The 17,386-nt window shown below is 36.9% G+C and overlaps 1 protein-coding gene across 1 annotated transcript in view; it reads left to right on the top strand.

Moving 5' to 3' along the window:
- LOC123668350 (membrane-bound transcription factor site-1 protease) overlaps positions 1–17,386 on the top strand; it is a 29,335-nt gene that overhangs the window by 7,681 nt on the left and 4,268 nt on the right. Inside the window, exons 6-19 of the mRNA XM_045602089.1 lie at positions 1,287–1,427; positions 1,928–2,086; positions 2,498–2,585; positions 3,619–3,800; positions 4,081–4,245; positions 5,197–5,346; positions 5,868–5,950; positions 6,676–6,881; positions 7,788–7,986; positions 10,876–10,939; positions 11,194–11,334; positions 13,728–13,868; positions 14,631–14,805; positions 15,596–15,784. Coding sequence (XP_045458045.1) covers positions 1,287–1,427; positions 1,928–2,086; positions 2,498–2,585; positions 3,619–3,800; positions 4,081–4,245; positions 5,197–5,346; positions 5,868–5,950; positions 6,676–6,881; positions 7,788–7,986; positions 10,876–10,939; positions 11,194–11,334; positions 13,728–13,868; positions 14,631–14,805; positions 15,596–15,784 — 2,083 coding nt within the window. The remainder of the gene's footprint in view (positions 1–1,286; positions 1,428–1,927; positions 2,087–2,497; positions 2,586–3,618; positions 3,801–4,080; positions 4,246–5,196; positions 5,347–5,867; positions 5,951–6,675; positions 6,882–7,787; positions 7,987–10,875; positions 10,940–11,193; positions 11,335–13,727; positions 13,869–14,630; positions 14,806–15,595; positions 15,785–17,386) is intronic.

Genomic DNA, 17,386 nt, shown 5'->3' with positions numbered 1-17,386 from the left:
TTCTCAATTTTTGTCACTATATCTTCTTTCAGACCACAACGTTTTTTGATCTTTAGTAAAATTGTAAGTACGAAAGTAATTTCTCTTTTATGTAATATGGTAATTCTATGTTACAAGTCCGGAAATACACTATATACAAGCACAAACGCCAAAAAATACAATCTGTACATTTATATGGTCTATATAAATATTTGTCGCCGCGTTGTTATATATACGCCGTGTTGGCGCAACGGTTACAGCCATGGATTGTATCTGTTGCGCTGGCGGTTGCGCGTTCGATCCCCGCACATGACAAATATTTGTAGTGGCAATACAGGTGTTTGTCGTGGTCTGGGTGTTCGTGCAGTCCTTGTGGGTCTCCTCACCGTGCCTCGGAGAGCACGTTAAGCCGTCGGTCCCAGTTGTTATCATGTACACCTGATAGCGATCGTTACTCATAAGTAGGGAATATATCCGCTAACCCGCATTGGAGCAATGTGGTGGATTAAGCTCTGATCCTTCTCCTACATGGGGACAGAGGCCTATGCCCAGTAGTGGGATATTATAGGCTGAAGCGCGTATATATTTGTCACGTGTAAGGTTTGAACCCGTCGCGATCTTGTCGTCATGACGTAACTAAACAGTTAATATATTTAAAATATTTATTTTATGAAGTATCGCCATAAATTTATCTTTTGTTAAAATGCCCGTTTATTTAGAAAGGTTATCAATTAAAAATATCACACTGTTAATGCGTGGGAATGAATTAGTGATGAACGACAATAAATCTAAATGGCTAAATTTATAGCAGTACAAAATTCTTATTGTTATTTTTAGTTATTCATGAAATATTGATTTTGTTAAATATTATCGATTTACTAACTAAACGCTTGTGTGGTCACCATGAATTATTTACGTTGCAAAGAATATTGTCGTGTCGTTTCGAGTATAAACATAGTTATATAATACTTGAGAGTATTCAATAAATATAAAACTCACACATGCATATACACAGTTACAGTAAAAATTACTTGGGACTCTATACATTTCCTTAAAATAAACTATAAAATGATTGTATCGTGCTTACGTGAAACTGTAATAGTTTAAATGTTATTTTTATTACATTAATTTTACATTAAGCTTGTCTGTTTATAGTTTTGAACTCGCTAATGTCAAAGTACCGATTTGATTTTGATGACAGGACATCATTTGATGATAGGACATTTATTAGGTCATGTTTTGATTACTTTGATGTCTGTAAACTGCGCGCGTTGTTAGTTCTTATAATATATATAAACATGTTATAGGTATCTTACACGTCATGGTTTCTCGACGCCTTCAATTACGCCATATTAAAGAAGATCGACGTACTCAATTTAAGCATCGGAGGGCCGGACTTCATGGACCACCCTTTTGTCGATAAAGTTTGGGAACTGAGCGCTAATAAGGTGATTTATTACTATAATTACTATGATTGACATTAGCTACCAGTCCACGTTAGTACACACTAACTGATATTAAAATAAAACCAAAATTATCTATGTGTTGTTAAAAAATGTTACCCACGATGCTTCTATGATAAGATTATAAAACATCAATATATAATACAGCCTATCTCTTAAGAGTGAAGCAGTAAACTTATAACTGAACCAATCTGATGAATAGTTAAGTATATCAAATAGGTAGGTATATAAAAATTTCGTGTCATAAGTGTTTGTTATTGAAGACCTCAGAAACGGCTTGACCGACTTTTATGATTCTTTTTATGCATACATAATTATTTGGTAAGTCTGAGAATAGGTCGTAGGCTATATTTTATACTCCTATGTGATAATAGTTTCACTATCCATACGGCAGAACGACGTTTGCCAGATCAGCGTATCATGTATAAAAATACATTAATACATACAAATGTATATACATAATAAGATGTGATCTTTTTCATTAGGTAATAATGGTGTCGGCGATAGGCAACGACGGGCCATTGTACGGAACTCTAAATAACCCCGCGGATCAAATGGACGTAATTGGCGTCGGCGGGATAGGATTCGATGACCGTATCGCCAAGTTCTCATCGAGAGGAATGACCACTTGGGAATTGCCGGACGTAAGTTATTTCAACTACCAAATCATGCCTTTGTAGGACTAAGTACATCAGTAGTAACGTTACGAAGACGAAAGATATATTTGTGGTCATTAAACAAGTTAATTTAACTTGTAAGTGGTATTGGTTATTAAATGTTACACTACAGGCCATAGTTGCGGGAAATTACCTAGCCTTAATTGTTGAGTACTGCGGTCACCAACCCGCCTGCCCAGCGTGGTGACTATGGGCAAAACACATGAGTTCACGTTATTTTTGGCGTAAACTTGTGGAGGCCTATGTCCAGCAGTGGACTGTATAGGCTGTAATGATGAAATGTTGATTGTTTGATTTTATAAACTAGAAAGTATCACGGTTACAATTTTAGTAAGGTAGGTAAGGAGTCGGGTGATCTAACTAGTATTGTTTTTTCAGGGCTATGGACGTATGAAGCCGGATATCGTTACGTACGGAAGTGGGGTGCGTGGCTCCAGTGTGAATGGTGGTTGTAAATCACTTAGCGGTACAATTTTTTTTAAATACTTTATATTTTAATACTCTGTTGCTTTATTCAGGAAACGGCTTAATATAGAATGTGTCTTGTATCAGAAAACGAATCGTTTTCTGAATATAGGAATGAGACTTTAATGTACTTTTTCTACTTTTTCTATTTTCTACCAGACAAAATTTAATTCTATTAGCAGTCCCAACAGCCGTTGTTTTGTCTTGTGAACTGTCAAACGCTTGAAGTTTACGTAGTCATTTTATTATTTTATTGCTCCTATTTTTCTGAGTAATTTTCTTAATTTTTTAAATTCTTAAGAACCTTCTACCAATTTGTTTGAAAAAATTTATAGAGTTCAGTAAAGTCCTTCTCAATTTGGGCGTAACCAAGGGAAATAAGAATTGATTTTTATGTACATAAAAAAATAAATTTCATGGAAAATTATTTCGTTTACATACTCAGTTACATAAAATTGATAACAAACTACAACTAAAAGCACTTAAAGACTGTACATGTAAGATAAGCTGAATTCTTAAAGTTTGATAATTTAAATGTAAATTATAACATATGTTTTAACAGAACAACAAATACGTATACTTCAAAAAATATTTTTTTATATTATTACATTTTTTTTTAGCTTATATTAAGCAGAAATCTAGATCTATATAATAAAAATGAATGTTGCTGAGCGCATAACTCGAGAATGGCTCGATCAATTCGGCTAATTTATTTTTATGTATGTTCCTTAAAAAAATAAAAATAAATTATTTTTACTATTAAATTTTGACCGAACGAAGTCTGTCTGGGCAGCTAGTTTAAAATAAATGTAATAAAATCCTTTTTTACACCATCTAAGATTATAGACCCGAAATTCTATTTGGTAAGGTCCGGTCCATTTGGGACTCTGAAAATGCAAAAACACTTGGAATCTAGTAAGTACATAGTAAAGTCAATCGAATCACGTATATATTTCGATAACGCAGCCAATGGCACAGGGACTAGCTAGTATATAATATACATTCATTTCAATATGGTTTGATTATTGTTACAGGGACTTCAGTAGCGTCCCCGGTAGTAGCGGGAGCTATAGCGCTACTCGCAAGCGGTGTTCCACGCCAGAACTTGTCACCAGCCTCGGTGAAACAAGCGCTCTGTATCACCGCACGACGTTTATCTGGCCCCAACATGTTCGAACAGGGCCACGGGAAACTGGACCTCATCAGCGCTTATCAGGTATAAAGCTATATAAACGTAAATGGTCAGTGTCAATAATAATAATGGTCAGTACCAATCCAACGCGTTCACGGATAATTCGATAACACTGTGCTGCTTGAAATAAACTGGTCATTTTGAACACGCCGTTATGAATTGAATGTGATATAATAAGTCAAGTAGCGTGACTCAGTGAAGTGATTACGATGACTGAATATTCTTACTCAAATAGACTTTAGGGTAGTGGCTGTTGTTAAATAGAAAAATTGGAGTTTTAAACTTAACATTATTATTTTTTTAGTTTCTCCGTGAATACGAGCCGCAAGCCAGTCTAAGTCCGCCATACATTGATCTAACGGAATGCCAGTACATGTGGCCGTACTGCACCCAGCCACTGTACTACAGCGCTCAACCGACAATAGCGAACGTCACCGTCATTAACGGCCTCGGTGTGGCCGGCAAAGTTGTGAGTTTTGGACATTGACTAGATATATTTTAGTATCAAATGGCCTTATTCATATGTAATACTATTACTACTACTACTATTGATTACATTTAAAATGAAACGAGTGACATGTCAATTGTATTTTTGTTATTTTTATGATATTTCTCATATTGGTTTCGTATGTCTTGTATTGAGAAATAAAGTTTTAAAACACATCACGTACCTATCACCAACCAGTTATTCAAACTGAGATGCTTCTATGTATTATTATTTTACAATGAATAATCGAATATATATTTATTGCTTTTTGATGCAATGCGAAGAGCGAGATGGCTAAAATTTGTTTATTTGTGTGCCGTGAGACTGCAATGCGATTGTCGTAATTTTCCGTCTTTTTTAACCGACTTTCAAAAAAAGCGCGTGTTTATTTGACTATTTTTTTCGTATATCTAAGTTGTATTACTAGTCGATGTAATTGAAATTGGTTTTTTTTTTTCGTTTGCGAGCAGATTAATTAATTAATTTTTTTGTCTGTTTCCTTTTGTTCTATTGTTTGACAAAAGCATTATTCTATACAAGCGTTTTAATTGAAGTTTATTTTTTAATTTTTTCTATTTGTTTGTCTTTCTAATTTTTTTTATTCATATGTGAGTATTTTTTTATATAACTAGGTCGGCAAATCTGATGTTAAGCGATTACCGTAGCTTATAGACGTCTACAATGCCAGAAGCATCACAAGTGCGTTGCCGACCCTACCCGCCCCCTCCCCTCGGAGCTCAACACTTAGGAACACAAAACACTTCTTGAAAACTTCTTCTTGAAGTATTATTTGCTGTGATCTCTAGGGTCGAGATACTTCCCCAGTAGGCCTGCTTGAGCTGGATATGTCCTGCTGTGCCCTACCTCAATTAAAGCATATTACCTATAGTATTTAAGATGATTTGATTATTGTGTAATTGTATTTTGTTTTAGACCAAAGTATCCTGGCATCCACATTTGCCATATGGAGGCATATTGTCAGTTGCGGTAGATTTTATTGATATTCTGTGGCCCTGGTCCGGCTGGTTGGCGATAAGCTTCTCGGTCCTCGAAAGTGGCGCTAACTTTGACGGCACTGTCGAGGTATACTTAAACTGCATAATTGGTATTTTTATTATTTATTAAATTAAATAATTATAACTCAGTAAATATACAAATTGGGATGCGTACGACATATTTATTGATAAGCGTGGATAAGAGCTTTCACGGACCATTTCTGGTACTTCCACGGGCCACCAATCGTCTACAGAACATCAATGGTCTGCAAACCACTAAACAGGACCACTGATCTACATATATAAAAAATAATATCCGAAACGTATGTATACGCTTATAGCTTCCGAGCACCATATTGGATAATTCTTATTTTTTGTATCCATTTTTGTCAAGAACAAGGTTTGCTTTTATATATATATTTTTTTTATGTTTCCCAAGTCAATCTATACGTACAAATTATACAGACTTGATTTTAAACCAGCTATTAAAATGGTTCAAATAATCACGATACATAGAAACATAAAAAAAGAATTATGATGATAGCTTTTGATAATAATTATGTCAGAATATATTTTTAGATATCAGATTTTTTTTTTTTTGTTCAACAGGGTCATGTTAACATCACTATCGAGAGTTTCGATGTGGTCTTCGATTTTGTTATGAAAAATACTACTCTAATGCTGCCAATACGGTAAACATTATTACTTTTCATTTACAGACTATTGTAAACAGAAGGACAAAAGATTGTTATTACATAAAATAGACGCTAAACTATAAAAACACCTTGTTTTCTTAATTAAGTGATGAAATACAATTTGAGACATGGAACGTGTAAACGACGATTTAAATGTCGTATTATTGTCTAAATTTTGTATTGTTATTCTTTTTTGTTTTAAATGCAATCAATGCATTAATCAAATTTTATAATAGTAATATTGCCAAAAAACCAAAACCAAAATTTAATTTAAAATAAATAGATTTCTATTTGATAATTTCTATAAAAATAGATATTTCATATTAAGTTCCACACCAAATCAATTTATAATAAAATTAGGGGACCCAAAAGACGTTGTTCTGTCCAGAATAGTAGCTACTTGATTGTTATTTGATTGCTGGAATACCGACAGCAGCGCCTTCTACCGGGTCCCATTAAAATATCCATGAACTTATTGAAATATATATACAAAATTTCAACCAAATCGGTCCAGCCGCTTACGAGTAGTCAGTCAGGTCACATACACACGTACAGAATATATATATATATATATAAATATATATATATATATATATATATAAATATATATATATATTAAAATTAAAATTTATAAATACTTATATATATAATATTTTGGAAAATGTATTTTTGATGTGCGAGAAATAAACCATTTTTATTTATTATGGTCTATTGTAATCCAGAGCTCGTGTCATCCCTGTCCCTGTCCGAGGGCGTCGTCTTCTCTGGGACCAGTTCCACAGTCTCCGGTACCCTGGTGGTTACTTCCCCCGTGATGACCTAAGAGCTAAGCACGACCCCCTGGACTGGCATGCTGACCACATCCACACGAACTTCAGGGATATGTACCGAAGGTTGAGAGAGCACGGATTCTATTTGGAAGTTATGGGTGAGAAATTAATCACCTGGTCTATCATTTCACTGAGGTTATGGCACAGTAGGAAATATCCTGCTCAAAATCTGGAGCAGCCAGACTGGGGCAGTACGTTGACCTTACAAAAGATCGCAGCTAAATAATACTTCTTTCGAGTAGTGTTGTTTTCCTGTGTGTGTTTTGTGTGTGTGTCTGTGTGTGTGTGTAAGGAGTGTAAGGTGGTCAGAGTTGTTGCAGGCGTAGGGTATGGTTAATCGTTTATCATCTGTTGCCAGCCGAAAGCTTATTTTCCAACCTAGTTGTAAAAAAAAAATTACAACCAATGGATTTGGACAAAGTCCACCCATTTGAAGGAACGCAGTTAGCAGTCGAAAAATTTAAATACTTTTATACAATATAGGAAAATTCAAAATAATAGGGGATTGTTTTAAGAAGTCTTTTTGTGTAGATAACTATGGCATAGCTAATTTTAAAATGACCTGGGCTTTAATTATCAACTTTACGTAGGTAACATTTAATGGTTTGAAGAGAATTAATGCAAGACGTCAGTCAGTCAAAATAAAAAGCTTAGAACAGCTTAAATTAGAAAAATCCTTTTTAATTAGCTTATGCATAAAAATATATAAAATAATGAACAACTTGATGGTAATGTTTATAGATGCGAAGCGAGAATTATAAATGACCATGAAAAACCGATGTAATATGAACATCTTACTAAGTCCTGGCTGCCTCAGTATCGGGGAGCGTAAACTCTGAAGCCATATGACATTTCATAAGAATCCTTCTACAGTATATTAATTTATTAAAGGAAATTTTTAATTTTATTGAAGTTGAACCAACTGTCATTATTTGGTCTTGTTTTCATACAACATTACATTTCTGCAGACAACGTTTATCGTAAATGTATATATTTATTTCTAGGCAGTCCTTTAACATGTATCGACACGTCTTTATACGGCGCATTACTTCTCGTTGATCCTGAAGATGAGTACTTTCCTGAGGAGATGGCAGCTCTCAAGAAAGCTGTGGACTCTGGTCTTTCGCTCATAGTCTTCGCTGACTGGTACAACGCCTCTCTGCTGCGTCATGTGAAATTTTATGACGAAAATACGAGACAGTGGTGAGTCTATCAAAGTGTATCGTTTTAAATCTGTATGGGTTGGAGTCAGAGTTAGGAAGCTGATAACAATATGTGAGGCTTATGTGGGACGACATGGTCAGATCTACATTGTAAGTGTAGTAATGGTCTTTGAGGCCAGGGGTAAAGCATCAAATCTAATTCCTTTAATTTTGCTCAACGGGACTAGACTTGAAAGAGTGTACCATTTTAAATATCATTCACAACTAACGCATGGCCGTAAAGATAATTCCGATATTGAGAAAGAACTGAGGGCATTGTTAGTGAGGGAGAATATGCTAGCTAGTGGCCCGCAAGTTTGCGCGTTTTTATTTGTATAATTTATTTGTCAAGTATTTGCAAAGAAGTCAAAGCGCCCTTCGGGTATGGTAAAATAACGCATAAGGGTACTGCTGGGACTGCCCGGGCTGTAGCGCTTCAGGAACATTCGCGACGACCCGAGTCAACTGTTTATTACTATGCTTAAAATGGTGCGGGTCTCTTGAGCAGAGACTACGGGGCAGTACCAACAGCATCTTAAACATGATTTTTAGTACGTTAGACTACATGCATATATGTGAGATATTACTGCGCGTTACTAACAAAAATGAGTCCTAAGTTACTTGATATGAAATCAAATAAATAAAATAAAAACAATCATTAAGCATTGCTGATCATTTCCGCTCGTAAGGTCTGTTACTTTTAAATAAAGTATAATATACTAGCTGTGCCCGCGGCTTCGCCCGCGTTGAAATTAGTGTGTCACAAAGTTTTGCCGGCAAAGTTCCAGTGAAACTCTCGTCAAAATCGGCTTAGCCGTTCCGTAAACCTTCCTCTTGCCAATGGTGGAGCCCTCTACAGTGATGAAACCGCATGAAAATCCGTTCAGTAAATTTTGAGCGAATCGATCACATACACTTTTGGGGACTTTGTTTATAATACACTAACTGTTGCCCGCGATTACGTCCTCGTGGTTATGAAGATATGTATTAGTATTAAGATGTTTAACGCAAATTATTTTTTTATTTCAGTCTCTTGAAATATTTATCAAACTGAGTAACTTTTTAAAAGGCACAATTTAGTATAATTTAATTGTTATTTTTATAAAACCTCTCTATACACCACATTTTTGGTTTTATTTTCAGGCTGTATATGTTTCATACAAACTATCAACCCCAATTAAACCCTCTTAGCGATGGAATATCGTAAAATCCGTTCTTAGCGGACGTCTGCTAACTATTATAATCTACCTCCCTGCCAAATTTTATCTTTGTCCAACCTGGATGGATAGACCATCCAGCGGTTTTTGAGTTCTCGTGATGAGTGAGTCAGTGACCTTTCTCTTTTATATATATAGATTACGATGCATTATTTGGACACCTCCTCACCATCTATAGAGCATATATTTTAAATTTCAAGTCTCTTACTTCAAAAACATAAGGCTTTCATACAAACTTCCGACCCCCGTTTTATCCCCTTAGGAGTCGGTTTTCGTAAAATCAGTTCTTAGCGGATGTTTACGCCCCATAAGGAACCTACCTGCCAAATTTCAAGTTTGTAGCTGTTATAGTTTCGGAGGTTTCGTGATGAGTGTGTCAACCTACCATCCCCCGTTTTAACTCCAAAAGAGAGTTGATTTCTAAAGATACATTATTTGGTCACCTTTCTACCATCTATAGAGCATACATTTTAAATTTCAAGTCTCTTACTTCAAAAACATAGGACTTTCATACAAACTTCCAACCCCCGTTTTATCCCTTTAAGGGTCAAGTTTCATAAAATCAGCTCTTAGCGGATGTTTACGCCCTATAAGGAACCTACTTGCCAAATTTCAAGTTTTTGGCTGTTATAGTTTCGGAGATTTCGTAATGAGGGAGTCAACCTACCATTCCCCGTTTTAACCCCAAAAAGGAGTTGACTTCTAAAGATACATTATTTGGACACCTTCTCACTATCTTAAGAGCGTACATTTTAAATTTCAAGTCTCTTACTTCAAAAACATAGGACTTTCATACAAACTTCCAACCCCCGTTTTACCCCTTTAAGGGTCGAGTTTCGTAAAATCAGTTCTTAAAGAATGTCTAAGCCCTATAAGGAACTTAGCTGCCAAATTTCAAGCTTGTAGGTATTATAGTTTCGGAGATTTCGTGATAAGTGAGTCAACCTACCATCCCCGTTTTAACCCCAAAAGGGAGTTGATTTCTAAAGACACATTATTTGGACACCTTCCATCATCTATAAGGCATACATTTTAAATTTCAAGTCTCTTACTTCAAAAACATGGGACTTTCACACAAATTTTCAACCCCCGTTTAACCCCTTTAAGGGTCGAATTTTGTAAAATCCGTTCTTAGCGGATGTCTACGCACTATAAGGAGCCTTCCTGCCAAGTTTCAAGTTTGTAGCTATTATAGTTTCGGAGATTTCGCGATGAGTGAGTCAGCCTACCATCCCCCGTTTTAACCCCAAAAGGGAGTTAATTTCTAAAGATACATTATTTAGACACCTTTTCACCATCTATAGAGCTTACATTCTAAATTTCAAGTCTCTTACTTCAAAAACATAGGACTTTCATACAAACTTCCAACCCCCGTTTTACCCCCTTAGGGGTCGAGTTTCGTAAAATCCGTTCTTAGCGGATGCCTACGTCTTATAAGGAACCTACCTGCCAAATTTCAAGTTTGTAGGTGTTATAGTTTCGGAGATTTCGTGATGAGTGAGTGACCTTTCGCTTTTATATATATTATAGATTATAGGTCCATGTTACGGTATCCGATTACCATCAGGCCGTCAATACACTTGTTTGACTCCTTTCTTGTATAAAATTAAAAATAAAATTATTAAATTTATTGAAATGACCTTGAATTTTATTGGATGTTAATATTTCTTCAGGTGGATTCCTGAAACGGGAGGAGCAAATGTTCCGGCTTTGAACGATCTACTCAGTATGTTTCAGGTGTGATAAAAAATATTTTAACTTTTGAAACGTCAAGATCAAATAGTCGCTAAGTTTTCTAAAATGTTCTTTGACATTTTTTAACATTTTATTTTGTTATAATCTTCAACAAACTATTTTAAAACTTAAACAAAAAATTATTTAAATTTGTTAATTTTCTCGTTCCTGTTGTCATTTATTAATATATAATGATAGTAAGTAAGAATTCAGTTTTATACATATAAATAAGTTCTGACATTTAAAAATATTATTAGGTGGCTTTAGGAGACCGTGTCTTCGAAGGGACGTTCAAGCTCGCCGGTCATCCAATGTACTACGCAAGTGGAACTCACATACACAGTTTTCCGGAACACGGTGTTTTAGTTACAGCAAAGTTATCAGATCAAGGACAACAGGTAAGAAATTATTAAAAAGTATTTGTTATTTATCATATATATTAATACGCTAAGGTTAAAATGTTTGCCTCCATTTTAGAAAAAAATATCACAATCACTCCACATAAATTGTATATCATTTTATAGATAATTGATTGCTCTACTAGCATCCACAAGTAAAAAAATTATTATCGCTGTTGTGTTTGTAAATTAATTAATTATTTATTAAAATTATAAATATGATGGCTTTAATTTTGAAACAACGTCAACATGATTGACAGGAGGTAAATTTCTTGTTCAATTTCAAATCAACTCACGTGTAAATACTTTTTTGTAATTTTGTAAAGTGATAATTATTATAATTACTTAGTGCAAATTATTCCCACGGGTATAGCTAGCATTCTTTAGTTTTAGTTTGCCTCAGTGGTGTAATCGACGTAACTCTGCTTTCCGATCGAAGATTTGTGGGTTCGATTCACACCTCGTGTGTTTAATATGTATTATTTATATAAACATTTTTTTTCAATATAATGTATGTATCTATATCAGCCGACTGTTACCTGAAACACAGACATATGTTGTTTGTTGCTGTTGTTGTTTTGCACGGGCTTTTTTCTGCAACTCGACGTCTTAGTGGGCCTTTTTTGTGTGATTGGCTGGGGGCACTATTCGTGCCAGCCTAGCTCCTTGAGGAAGCCTAGCAAACCCTTCGCGTTGCCGATGACTTCCTGGAGCGACTTCGGTGTCCCGAGGTGTAGTGCCCTGTAGCCCGCATTCCAACAGGATATGTGAGGCCGTTTCTTCTGCCTCCATGCACGCTCTGCATAGGGGGCTGTCTGTAGCACCTGAATTGTGTAAGTGCTTGCTAAGCAAGGCATGTCTGGTAAGAGCCCAGACCAGTAGTCGGAGCTGGGCTCTCCTATAACCGCGAAGTTTGTGGGACAATCCTGGGTTGATCGTCGGAAGAGCTTCCTTGGTCTGCCTGCAGGTAGTTAGGTTTGTCCACTATTCTTAGTGCATTACCTTGGTGTTGTGTCGCAGCTGGTTGCGCAGCCATCCGAAAGGCAGAATGGGTTCAGGTCCGTGGACCCTCATCTCCGATCCATTCCTCGCCAGTCGATCGCCTGCGTCGTTGCCTCGCGACCCACTGAAGCCCACCCTTTATCCATTGAAGGGTAATTGTGTTTGTTTCACTTACCTTCGTCAGAGCTCGATGGCACTCTTATATTAGCCCTGATGTCATAATGTGGCTCTGTAGGGCTTGCAGGACCGATCTGCTATCGGAAAGTATACAGATTGGAAAACCCTGTACTCTCTAGAATTGATCGTTGCTTAGCCATTATGATTCCCATGCATTCCGCCTGGAAGACGGTATTGTGGATTCCCAATGGCGATGAGATGTGGATATTCAGGTCTTCTGAGTAAGCCCCAGAACCTTTACCTGTTGATCTTTTCGACCCGTCTCTTTGGGGTTGAGGCCTTCCCCTGGGTCTTCATGTAATTGTATTCTGTGTTTTTTATCGAATCCGTACTGTTTGAGTATCCTGTCGGTAACCGCTTCAATGAGCGGTTCCCTGTTCGCCTGTTCGCCAAGTATTCCTGTGTGTGTTACCTTTACGTTCCTCCATAGGTTTAGCTTCCTGAGTCTTACCGCGGCCGCTCCCGCCTCTTGTTGAATAAACAGATGCAGCGGCGGCAAGTTCAGTATGGCTTCCAGGGCCGCAGTCGGAGTGGTCCTCATGCAGTCCGTAGTCGCCAGGCAAGCCAGCCTTTGAAGTCGTTGTAACTTTTCTTCACCGGTGATTAGTTTGGTTCTCGGCCACCAAACCGCTGCACCATAGCTGATAATTGGCCTGATGACGGCCTGGTACAGGCACAGAGTGATTTTTGGGGATAGACCCCATCTTTTACCTATCATTCTGCGGCACTGCCAGAAGGCTATTGTAGTCTTGTCGATCTTGCAATTGAGATGGCTGCTCCAGTTCAGTTTGCTGTCCAGAATAATTCCAAGACACTTTACCTCCGAGCTGAACTGTAGCTCCGTACCGAACAGTATAGGGGGTTGTAGTTCCCCAGTAGTCGTTTGTTCGTAAACGGTAAGTTCGTTGTCTATGCACCATCTCTCCACAATCCATATCGCCTGTTGCGTGACATTGCACACGGTACTGCTGACTCTGCCGCTAATTAAAATGGCGATATCATTAGCGTACCCGATCGTGAAGTAGTTTTGCAACACATACATAAAGATTTGCCTACTTTAAAAACAGACGACGGTGTAATTTAATTATTTAAAATCTTTAGCAAAAAATTAATAATAAATAACAAAAAAATAAATAATAATACTTTGTATAATGTTAACAAGCCCAATGGTATTTTTTATTATTATTATTGTAATTAGCTATAATTCTTTTCAGATAATGTCTGGGGAAAAGGGCATTGGGGGTGGCGATACGACTGGAGGTGGAAAGAAAGTAGACGTGCCTATATTAGGATTGTTGCAGACAGAGAGCGAGTCTCGTGACTATACAAACGACACTAACACTAAGTTACCTAGGGTTTGTTTTTTATAATAATTTATGTTATATTGTTGCAATGCTACACATTACTCACTATAAATACAGCTTTAGCTTGCTTTTTAACATTTCTTCTCACTATCGCATGTTGGCTGGAAGAGATCTCACCTAGTGATAAGTCGACCCTTACTATACAAGGATATGCTGTAGCAACTATGCTATGCTATAGCACTAGCATAGCATTTTGTATACGAGTAACTTTACAAAAGTGCAATAAATAATAAGTACAAAAATTCACGAGATCTATTGGTCATCGAACGCGAAGAAATTATTAAATGGCCATTATTTTAAAAAATTTGTAATGGCCCAATCTAAATGATATAAAATATTTGATGAGAGGCCATCTATAAATTACGTCACAGGTTGATGGGCGGTTGATCATGGGTCGGCGAAATGTGACATTTTGTATAGGTTCAATTATGTGAAAATTATGGGGTGGAGAGGGGTCCCAAATGTTGTGTATTGTTAGTTAAATGGAAATAAATAAAATATCTAAACTGATGTTTTCATTTAATAAATAAGTATTTAGACGGAAAATTACAAAATATGTGACGTCACACTAAGTAGGAAAGTCTCATAAATGAGACTTTCTGTGACAAGAACAAGAGAGGTGTCTAAAAATTGAGATATTAGTGCGACATAATTTATTGATGCGCCCTAATAGCAGAATCAATATTTAATATGTAGACTACAATACTTGTACATCAAAATTGACTCAAAGCTTAAAAGTAATGTTTAATTCAGGCTGGCAGACTAGTCGTGTACGGCGACTCATCCTGTTTAGAAGGTGGTTCTGCTCGACCTTGTCACTGGTTGATGTTGGCAGCGCTACAATACGCACTAGTGGGGCATGTACCCACTTCATTGAGGGAAGCCGCTGCAACTAGCCATCATCGTGATGTTCATATCATACCCTCGGGTAAGTTCTTCTTGATATGATGCAATTATATTATTAGTAGTGCATGTGACGCATAGGCGTCTTAACACCGGCGATCATGGTTTCGATTCCCGCTCGTAATATATACTTGTATTTGCACAAATATTTCTTTTCGGTCTGGGAGTCTGTCCTTGTGAGTCTCCCCACCGTGCCTCGGAGAGCACATAAAGCTTTTGGTCCTGGTTGTTATCATAGATGCCTGATAGCAATCGTTACTAGTAGGGAATAAATTCGCCAACTCTCCGGGAAGCACCGGGTGATTACGCTCTGACCCTTTTTCTAAATGGACAAAGAGGCCTATACCCAGCAGTAGGATGTTTCAGGCTGAATGAAATCAAATCAAACGACATTCTTTAATAAATGAAACCAAATTTAAACTGCAAGTCTGATCTAGGGTTAATTTCTAAGCTAAAATAAGAATAAATAAAGACGAAAGCATGTGAACGATAATAGTAGGTATGAATTTGGATCATTAATTTAGTGTCATGTGAGTAAAGGTAGAACAAAGCAAATATAAATTGAGTGTCAAATGATCATTTATGATGTTATGGCTTGGCAGTTAGTAGTGGCAGCAGTACAGTCGGCAGCCAATGTGAACTGTAGAATAAATTATTTTTTCTTGTATTGTTAACAAATTTTTTTAATATTTCTACGTGTACAAGTCAAACATCGACGAAATAATAGTTGCCCTTATATTTTTAAGTGATAGTGGTGGTATTAAACACCCATCCCCAGGAAAAAACGAGAAAAGATATAAAACTTCCTTTTATAGATTTGCCAAAACGGGCTGAAGGCGGTCGTCTTCATGCGTATTCAAGGGTCCTCTCGCCTGACGGTAGCGGACCCCGCCCAGTACCTGAATGCATTTCTCCTACACCAATGAACCCTGAACCAGTACACGCGCCACCTTCTGCCAGGACCTTGGCCCCCCGTCACCAACCCACGGACCCTAAGAGCATAGGTAACAATCTTTTCTTTATTAATTAAGATAAAACGTAAAAGAAATAATCTAAATTACAAAGATCACTTAGATCCGACATAAACTCGTTCGAGTTTTACCAGACATCAGCGTCATCGAGACAAAGACAAGAGGAGATCAAATATTTTTTTAGTGTAAATATGTTTGTGTATGATTCGGAAGTTTATTTTCAAATTATAATTTAAAGAAAAATAGTTTATTTAAACATTATACATATTTACAATTCACAACTTAAGAACTAAATATTTACAGATAGTTATAGTACAAATCATGTCCGCGTGGAATTGTGCCAAGACTGCTGGCATCATGTCCCCGTTGAATCGCTATGCCGATTCTCGGGAGAAAAAATGCACCAGCTTTCTTGTCACCAGTGGAGGCAATAAGGCGAGGAGTTACCTCATTTAAAAGTTTTTTAGCACTGCTACTCCAAGGTCCAAGTGTTTCGACTACAAAAACGGTACAAAGATGGAATTTGAATTGTAATAAGATGTATCTATAATATAAAAATGAGTCGCTGAATGTGTTTCTAAGCGCAAAACTCGAGAACAGTTGGACTGATTTCGCTAATTCTTTTTTTAAAATATTCCTTGAAGTACGAGGATGGTTCTTACGGAGAGAAAAATTCTAAAAAAAAAAATTTAAATTTCCTGAAATAGTCTAAAAACAACACTTTTCTATACTTCCATACAAAAGATTTGTGATAATACTTAAAAGTCAATTTGAACTTTAATACCATACGATAAAGTTTGTGTTAGGTGATACGAAGTTCGCCGGGTCAGCTAGTTATGAATAAAATTTGTGCCGTTTAGTCGTTTCAGCTTTTTCCGCTGCGGCTCCCGCTTAACCCGCTTTTAAGGCTGTTTCCCTGACATGAGACGGAGCCAATGTGTCAACGCAGGTTGCGTCCCACAAAAACCCATTCCCAGGGAACCAACATCAATCCATCAGGTTTCTTGCCATCATCGTAACTAATTCTAGTAGGCTCGATAAGAGCAGGAATATCGATGGTGACAAGAGCTCTTTTTATGCTATCATTTAAGGAACCGTGGCGGGAAAACCTATTTGAACTCTTGTTGCAGGAAAGGCCGTGTAGTCTGAAAGAATCAACCTTCTTTCCGCAGAGACATCTGTGTTCAAAGCACAGTGGAGCTCCCAACCGGAGACCGACAGCAATTCTAAAACTTTCATCCTCGAAAAGTGTCCCAAGGTTTTTTGACGGCATAGCGTGTAATCAGTGACCTGACTCTTTATTTGAAACAGCTAGAAGCCTGGCACGGTGTTTGTAACTTGTAAGAATTAGCGTCAAATTTATATGAGTATTTTTAACTATTGGCATATCCCATAGTTTTTGTTTTGTAACATCCTTCGTGATGTCGTCATTAGGAAAGATATCTTAACTTCCAGTTTCCTATTGCATCTGTAGCATCTGTAATTTTCGATTTTGAGAAGTCAGAACATAGACTCTTGATACTATGCACAGAAGCAGAAAACGCAGGAAGAGCGACACTAGAAATTTTTCTCACGCCGATGCCACCGTCTCTAATTGGTAAAGTAGCTTGGGTCCACGAATTTTCACTAAAAGAT

This window comes from Melitaea cinxia, chromosome Z (assembly GCF_905220565.1).
Source record: "Melitaea cinxia chromosome Z, ilMelCinx1.1, whole genome shotgun sequence".
Classification (NCBI taxonomy): Eukaryota; Metazoa; Arthropoda; class Insecta; order Lepidoptera; family Nymphalidae; genus Melitaea; species Melitaea cinxia.
The sequence above is the reverse complement of the archived record's forward strand: the minus strand, read 5'-3'. Positions and strand labels throughout refer to the sequence as shown.